Genomic DNA, 8,498 nt, shown 5'->3' on the forward strand with positions numbered 1-8,498 from the left:
TCGAACAGCTCCCCCGGCTCTCCGAAAATGAGGGTATTCTAAACAGACTATTTTGTGAGACGAGCGGGTGGCATGAGGTATGGGCCGCCAGATGCTAGAACCTGTGTTGGCATCTGGGAGAAGTTAAAGACTTGGTGCAACAGGGGAAAATGTGCCTGGGGTTATTACTGGAAGTAAAAGGAACCTCACTCATTCAGATGCACTCAGCATTTTAAAAGTGGTTTGCTGTTATCGGGAAATGCGAAACGATAGCTTAGAAATCACAGTCGCCCCAATGTAAGTTTTCTTCCCCCCTTCCCCTCACGAGAGAGGGCCAGCTCGACATGGAACCCTATCTCAGTAGGTTAGATGACTCCGGTTGAAAGAGCAGCGGTTTTGTGACCGAAGGCAGTCATTCTAAGTTGCTACAAATAAGAGATCATGTTTCCCCTTCTTTGTTAAAGGTGGCTTTCTAGAAGATGACGATAGAGGACCGTCCAGATCTTTCACTAGGAGGAAATTCCCTGATCGGAAGATACCCGTTTCTGTTTCCAGCCCCTGACACACCGGTTACCTTTTCCATTTCTGCCGCACCAATGCCTTCCGACTGTGGTATGTGACGGAGCCGTTCCCTTCCGTGACCTCTGTAGCTTGCCTTCTGCATCAGCCCCTTTTGTGCACGCGGGCTTTTCCCTAAAGCCCCTCCCCATGGTTTCCTAAAATTGCTCAAGTTTTTCTCTTTGCAAAAAATACAATTGCTTAATTTGCTTTTTAGCCTCTTAAGCGAAACATTTATTTCTGCTGTCAGCGTTTTTATTATGTACAAAAACATTCATTTTAAGCACCCCAGAGGATTTAAAGGATTTTATTTATGGAATTCAATGGTGATTAGACATCTAGCATTCTTCTGCAATGGATGTATTTATTTTGGCTAAATATACTGACTTGCTAAACAAGCTGTGTGGGTAAGCAGAGGAGGGGAAGAGCCCTTGCTCTAGGCTGGGGAGTGGGGCAGCCTCGCAGCTTCTCCTTGAAGGCTCCTCCGGAGGACACTCACCTGGGCAGTGCTCCAGCTTGCTTCCATTGACACCTCTTTCCCTGGGGTTGGCAAAACAAAAGAAAACCAGGAGATAACATTTGATATAATTGCTATGCGCATTTCTAACTCAGCTGAGAGTTTTTCAAATAAAACAGTGGGGTACCATTTCAAACCCTTTTCGGAGATAATGCACATTTTAAGTATTAGTAGGCATAAAATTATTGAATCGACAATTTATGTTTTTAATCTTGGCCAGCCTAGTAACTTCTCATCTCCAAGTAACCTATTTGTGTGTGCGCGCGCACGTGTGCATGTATGCACACACATGCTTAGATTCTATAGTAGCAAACCTTGAAATCATCCAAATTTATACAACATTTACATCTTGGAGGAGTTATTTTCAGTTTTGTTATAAAATTGATTTGATTTTCAGATATATCCAGTTATGTCGGAAAAACCTTGAACTAAGCCCATTGTATTGCCTGTGGTACTGATTTCTCTCTGCCAGGACTCATAATCGTCTTTTCTCCTAGACTAGAGCTTTTGGGGATGGAGTCCAAATCCTGCTTTGTTTTTATCCCAGGCAGGCTAATACAGTCATTTATTGATTTTTGTTTGCCCAGTTAAAGTTTCTTTGAATAAATAGCATCAAGTGAGATGTGATAATGGACCTCTATCCCTTAGTATAAAAGCAGTGAAACCTTACTGTAGTCTTAGAATTCTAGCTTCTTTGAGAATTGGAATGGATCTGTGGTTCAACTTTCCTACTACTATCCCAGTATAGCAATTCTGTTTTCAGGATTTCAGATAGATAAGCATTTAGTCTCTGAGATATCAGTAATGGGAAGCTAATGAAGTAGTATATTTCATTGTTAATAAGCTTTAGTTGTAAATATATGTATATATTTCCATGTACATGTAATATTTAATATTTATATATACTCAAAAATAGCTCCCTGAAACTTCTTTGAAATAAGAGGGGGTACCCCCACAAAACTGTATTTGCACTGGTTGGAGTGGAGCTTTTTTGTAGGGCACATTTTTCCCATTAGGCAAGTAGTGAGCAACTTGCTCTAAGTTAGTGCACACAGTGGCGTCATCTGGGACGCCACACTGAATTTGGTTACATTGAATTTTTGGTCACATTGAATTTTTTCATAAAAGCAGTTTGCTTGAATCTTGTTTTTTGTTATGGTTGATTTAAGGGAACAGCGTGCTGTGGAATTTTGTCTCCTGCTTGGGAAAAATGTTGCAGAAACTGTTGTGATGTTGAACACAACTTACAAGGACAGCCCTATGGGAAAAACTCAAGTGTATGAGTGGTTTTCTCATTTCAAAAATGGTGAAATGTCGATTGATGACAAACCTTGTTCTGGATGTCTTTCAACTTCCAGAATGGACGAAAATGTTGCCTCGCAGTGCATTTGGAGTTTGTTCTACTAGGTCAGACTGTTAATCAAGATTTCTATTTAGAAGTTCTGAAAAAATTGTGTAACAGTGTGTGACATAAAAAGACCTGATTTGTGGCAGACGGGGACTTTTTTTGCCACCACGACAACGCACCTGCTCACGTAGCCATCTCAGTGCACCATTTTTTTTCCCCCAAAACAGCGTGCCTCTTTTGCCCCACATACATTACTCATCTGACCTTGCTCTGTGAGACTTCTTTTTAGTTTTTGGGAATGCAGAGAGACATGAAAGGACATTGATTTGACATAGAAGAGGTGAAGAAAAAAATGAGGGAGGTGCTGCCAGCCATAAAAACAGATGAGTTTGAAAATGTTCCCAAGAATGGAATAGCAGATTTGACAAATATATTAAGTATAATGGAGAGTAGTGTGAAGGTGATAAGATTGTTTTGTAAAAAAATTTAAACACATAGCTTTGGAAAAATTAAAATTAAAAATTCAATTTTGAGAGGGTACCACCTCATATGATGGCTTTCAACTATTTTCAGGCCATCTGTGGTAGTAACATATCTGGTGTCAATTTGAGAGGATACAAGTAAAGAGGTGGAGTCTGGTCTGTCAATCAAGATATAACCAATGAGGCCTCTGTGTGGGCATGGCCTTTTCCTGAGAATTCTGGGAACTCCTGTATTTCCTCCTTGGGGGCAGGAGACACCTCTCTCTCTGCTCACTCCCTTGGAGACTCTACTGATAAGACACATGGCACTACGCTGATAGACCCCATGCCTTGGGAACTAGAGGAGACACATGGAGACCCCTGCCAGTGCTGAGATGCTTCTACCACCACTGGATCCACAAGACTTCCCACTCACTGACCTGTAATCTTCCTGCATTTGGCATCATTGCATGTGCTCCATGAGTCAGAAGAAGACTTTATACCAGTGGATCTCAACCTGTGGATCACAACCCCTTTGGGGATCGAACGACCCTTTCACAGGGGTTGCCCTATTCATAACAGTAGCAAAACTACAGTTATGAAGTGAAGTAGCAACGATAATAATTTTATGGTTGGGGGATCATCACAGCATGAGGAACTGTATTAAAGGGTCACAGCACTAGGAAGGTTGAGAACCACTGCTTTATAGATTAGTATTGGACACATGGGCTAATATCAGTCTTAGGGACTTGATCTGGACTGGGGTGGGATGTTTTCTCAATATTCAACTGCTCTTGTATATAAACCTCTTTCTTATACACATTTGTGTCTCTGAATTAGCTTCGCTAGTCCACCTGGACTAACACACCATCGAGTATTGGTACTGAGTATGTATGTCCTTTGACTCCAAATTCCTAGCCCTTCACTGGCTCCTAATTGTTGGGATTCCTAGGCCCTTACGCCCCTCACCACCCCCAGTCGTTTTCCTCTCAGTTTGTACCCTGTAGCTTATCACCGGCCTCACAAGGAAGCAGTGCATAGAATTGTACTCAAGGAGCAAGTTTTTCTGGAGGGTGTATTAAATGGTAGGTGGGTGATCCTAGATACCACCATGGCCATAACACATTCTAGTAGAGAAGCTAGACCATAAGCAAATGCATAAAACAAAGCCCTTTTAGGTTCTAGTGAGGAGACAGAGAACCATGGTCTGTGGTAAAGAATAACAGCAGCGAGCTGCCACTGTAGGTGGTGTGGCCACTCCAAGAATAAAGACACAGAGTTGGGACACACCAACGTGTGTCGATGGAAGGCCACTGTCGCTGAGCAGCAACAAAAGGGGAGTTGGGGGCTTGGAGGGAGTGGACCAGAGGGGGTAGGACGGGACATTGGAGATGAAGGCAGAGGCCAGATCCTGCAGCTCTTGTCGGCCTTGGTCAGGAATTTGCAGTTTATCAATGTGTGATGAGAAGCCATTGAATGTGAGGCCAACCCACGGGACTACACCTGAGCAACAAGGAAGGCAAATCCATCCAAACACACCCATACTAGAGTTTACGGATTGACGCTCACGGCAGTGACCGCCAGAGCGTCTCTGTGAACGTGATGGGGACATGTATTCCAGCGAGTGAATTGAACAGCAGCGACGACGACAACTTCAGCTACTGGCTGTTTTTAAGCGCCACACCCCACAGTCTGTCGGAAAGAAGCGATGCAAGGTGTCCCTCCAAGTTGAGTGTCTCCTCTTTCACGGTTTCTCCCCGTGCAGTTGCAGGCACTTCGTCGTGTACGAGTTTGAGAGCCTCTCAGTCTAGCTTTAGTTTTGTTTCCGGTTCTCCTGGATGACTGCTGTGCTTTCTGGACACCCCCTGGGCTGTGTCCCTCCTTTCATATTTAAGTTGAGCTGATTCTCTAAGGAAGAGCTGTGTGCACTTGGGGTTGCCGTCCCGTGGGAGTGCAAGCAGTCAGTGCATTTGACTGCTGACTGAATGCCGGTGGTTTTGGTCTGCCTTGAGGCACCTTGGAAGAATGGCCCGACAAACCAGCCATGGGAAAACCTTCCAGAACTCCGCTCCACTCCGACTGATGCACACAGGGGACCCATGAGTTGAGATCAACTTGATGACAACTTTTTCTGTTGCTTCGTAGTTGTAACATGATATTGGATAGGATGTAAAAGCACAGTGAAGAGAGCAAAGCGCGTGACTCCCGCCGCACTGGCGTTCTGTGATCGGTAGTGCTTTTCCTGGGGAGGCAGCCGCACCAAGGAAAGAAGAGTCGGTCCCAAATTTACCATTTACCAGCTGCGTGAAGTAGAGCAAATTAGGCAGCCTGCTTTTTGGTTCCCTCGCCTGCAAAATACAAGGAATAACACCTGCCAAGCCAGGTGTTGGTGAGGCTCTGGCACTCACTTGGCACATTGTCAATGCTCGGCCGCTGTCAGTGCGCTGGTGCTTCCCCTCCTGGGTTGCTCCTGATTTTGGAAATCCCCTACCTTTCAACGAATCTGACTCTCTTCTCTTACAATATTTTATCTACTTCAGGAGCCATTCACTTCTATTCTTATTCCACGGGGAATATCTAGCTTTTATCCAAATCTCAGGTACTTAAAAAAAATATCTGGATCCCATGTTCCAATTTGTCTAATAGCCCGTGATTTTACTAATTACGTTTCCAGAGCAACCCGTTCACTTTGTCGCACAGTTTCTTTCAGCCTTCCCTGTCAGATTTTACTTCCTTATTGGTCGGAAAAGCAATTCCCTGCGTACTTCCCCAGGGGGGCAGAGGTGGGTGGTGGGTGGGGGGAAGTAATACATTTTTAAAGACGCAAATGTAGTATGTATCAAAATTGTATGAAAATTTTATATGCTTTATATAAATTATATAAAAAGCATGGCTTCTAATAAAAACGTAATAAAGAGATTTATTATAGGAAGCCAGGAAAGCACAGCAAAAGTAAAAGTATCTGAAGTACCTGTGCACTGTTCGTGTACCGGAATGATGTCTTTCCTACTTTGAGGTAGATTTTAAGAATTTCAGGCTCATTATATATCTGTTTTGAGAGTCAAAATTATTAATAAAAATTGATAAGTTTTCTGTGCCCTAAAAATGATGATTGGGGAGTTCAGGGGTTGAGATCTGTCTGCTCACACACATTTTGTTTCATCTAAAATGAAGCGTGGTTTGATACATGAAAATCTCATTCTCACACTTTTTCTGGCCATCTTGACTTTGGCCTTGAGACTTGCTTAAGATAAACCAACTTTTTTTCCCCCTAGCAACCCACAATAATTTGTATCATTTAGGTCTTCATCTTCTTGCTTCTTGCGTTCCGTATGTTTACTTGATGCTTTTAACACATTGACACGATACCTCTTTATTTCAGAGTTTTCTTTCTTCGATCCTAATGAGACATCATGCCAGGAGATTCTCTTTGACCCCAAGACGTCGGTATCAGAGTTATTTGCCATTTTAAGACAGTGGGTCCCTCAGGTCCAGCAGAACATCGACATTATTGGCAATGAGGTAAGGACTCTTAACTTTGAGGCTGTGCATCGTCAGAGTTGTCAGTGGTCCAGAGCCTGAATGGAAGGGAGGCGACGGAAGACAAGCCCCTTGAAAGGCCCGGAGACCCTCCCTGTATCTTTCCAGGCTTTCCTTGGGCAGTGAGTTGGTGCAGCACATTTCTTTGTTTTTCTCCTAGCACACCGTGCTTTCTTCGATTATACTCTTGGTGGAAGCAGGAGAGGCAATTTTCTTTGTAAAATTAACTTTGCAATGAATTTTTGATCCGCTTCATAAGGTATCTGATTACCATCATGCTTTATTTAAACATGTGGGTGCTTTGGTAAAGATGTAGGCTTAAAAGTAATTTTAAAATCTTTATATATAAAAGTGCGTGTGTGTATATATATATTTATATATATGATTTTTTTGGAAGGGCAACAAAAAAATAGCGTTCTCTCCGTAGTGTGTTTTGTAGGAATTGGTGGCTTATTCTGTTTGCAAGTACCGTTTGCAGAACAATGATTTGGGGGTACTGTCCAATCTTCTTGTCTAACTTCACTAAGGGGGAGAGAGAATCAACAGCAACATCAGGCTAAGGTGGATTTCTATGGAGGCCAGACATATTTCCTCTTTCCAACCACCTTACTCATTTTGGCACCAGGTCCCCTCCCCTAGCACTCTCTACTACGCTGACTTTGATACTTCATTACAACATCCACACACAACTCATAGACCATACGCAGTTATTGGGCGTATTAGGAAAGTAGCATTACAATTTAGGATCCGGAACGACCCAGGATACAGTTCTTCCATCAAGGCAGGCCTCTCTCAGGTTGTCCTCAGGGAAGGCCCTACTTGGACAGGATTTTCAGAAGTCTTGAACTCCCCCAAAACGTGCCTGGGAACACCCCGCTCTGCCCGTACGCCTTGACCCACAGTCACTCAGCTCTCTCGTTCTGTGGCTCAGCTCATCCACTGTGGACACCTTGCTGTGTGGGACCTGTGCCGGGCAGCACACTGTGACATCTGGTGTCAGACTCCTGATTCTACTGCCACTGTTTCTCGGCTGCAGCTTCTTGCTGTCTTGTATCATTTCTGATGCGACAGAGAACATGCTCTGTCTGCTGGGCATGGCTCCCAGCACAGGGACCCTGAGTCCTAAGGATGCGTTTGACTCTCTTCTTGGTGGCAGTGAGATCTTTCAGCCTCTGAGATGACTCATTGAATGCCCATGTACTTCTACCAGGAGGCCCTGCATCCTGCCTACCTTATTAGCAATCTGACCAGTCCTCGTCCTTGGCCACCGTCTCTTATTTACACAGTGCCTCCCAAGCATTACACGGGGAGTTACAAAACTGGGCATGGCAAAAGGGGCCACAGGGAGTAATTCACTGCTTGGTGCCATCACACCCACTGGAAAGACAATGTTGCTTGTTCTTTGAGAAGGTTATGAGACAAACTTGACCAGTCAGGATTGCCTTGAAGTACTCTTTAAAAATGTCCTCCTGTCAGGCGGTGAGTGAAGTGGTGACTTGCTGCTGAGTGCAGGGCTGACATCTACCCCCAGGAGACACTAGTTCTAGCTGTACGCTTTACCCAGAACTGATACGGATTCGATGGACTAAGCTTGTTTCTCAACATCGATTGGAAACCAATCAGCACGTCAGCACCCACGTCCTTTTTCTTTCTTTCCCTTCCTCAGATTCTTAAGAGAGGCTGCAATGTGAACGACAGAGATGGGTTGACGGATATGACCCTTTTGCACTATACCTGCAAATCGGGAGCTCATGGTGTTGGTACGTACTGGCTACTCCTATTCATTGTTTAGGAAAATCTGTATGCATGTCATTCCAGAGAGCTGTGGTTCCCTTTCCTCAAGTCCCCGGGAGAGCACCCAGCTGCTGCTGCTAGCACGTGACTAGACGAACATTCAGGGGAGTCCCTCTGAACACCTTGTTCCCTTCCCTACCTTTCATGGGGGATCTTTTTACCTTCTTGGCACCTCCAGCTGTTTTGGAACAGACTGTGTGCTTGTTTGCAGATGAGGTAACACCCTAGAACTTTCCTGAAGGTTAACAGCAAGGATATGGCAGTCTCTCATTCCTTAACAGGCACTGGCCTTCCACTTGAG

The 8,498-nt window shown here is 44.3% G+C and overlaps 1 protein-coding gene across 3 annotated transcripts in view; it reads left to right on the forward strand.

The window, feature by feature from the left end:
* The first annotated feature begins 447 nt into the window (after positions 1–447).
* Positions 448–8,498, forward strand: part of CLIP4 (CAP-Gly domain containing linker protein family member 4) — a 53,000-nt gene continuing 44,949 nt past the window's right edge. For all 3 annotated transcript variants that reach the window (XM_004711100.2, XM_045287043.1, XM_045287044.1), the window contains exons 1-3: positions 448–591; positions 6,246–6,385; positions 8,070–8,163. In XM_004711100.2, the coding sequence (XP_004711157.1) occupies positions 459–591; positions 6,246–6,385; positions 8,070–8,163 (367 nt within the window). In that variant the 5' untranslated portion in view covers positions 448–458. The remainder of the gene's footprint in view (positions 592–6,245; positions 6,386–8,069; positions 8,164–8,498) is intronic.

This window comes from Echinops telfairi, unplaced genomic scaffold (assembly GCF_000313985.2).
Source record: "Echinops telfairi isolate 266 unplaced genomic scaffold, ASM31398v2 ScPeMD7_10;HRSCAF=50, whole genome shotgun sequence".
NCBI classification, from domain to species: domain Eukaryota; kingdom Metazoa; phylum Chordata; class Mammalia; order Afrosoricida; family Tenrecidae; genus Echinops; species Echinops telfairi.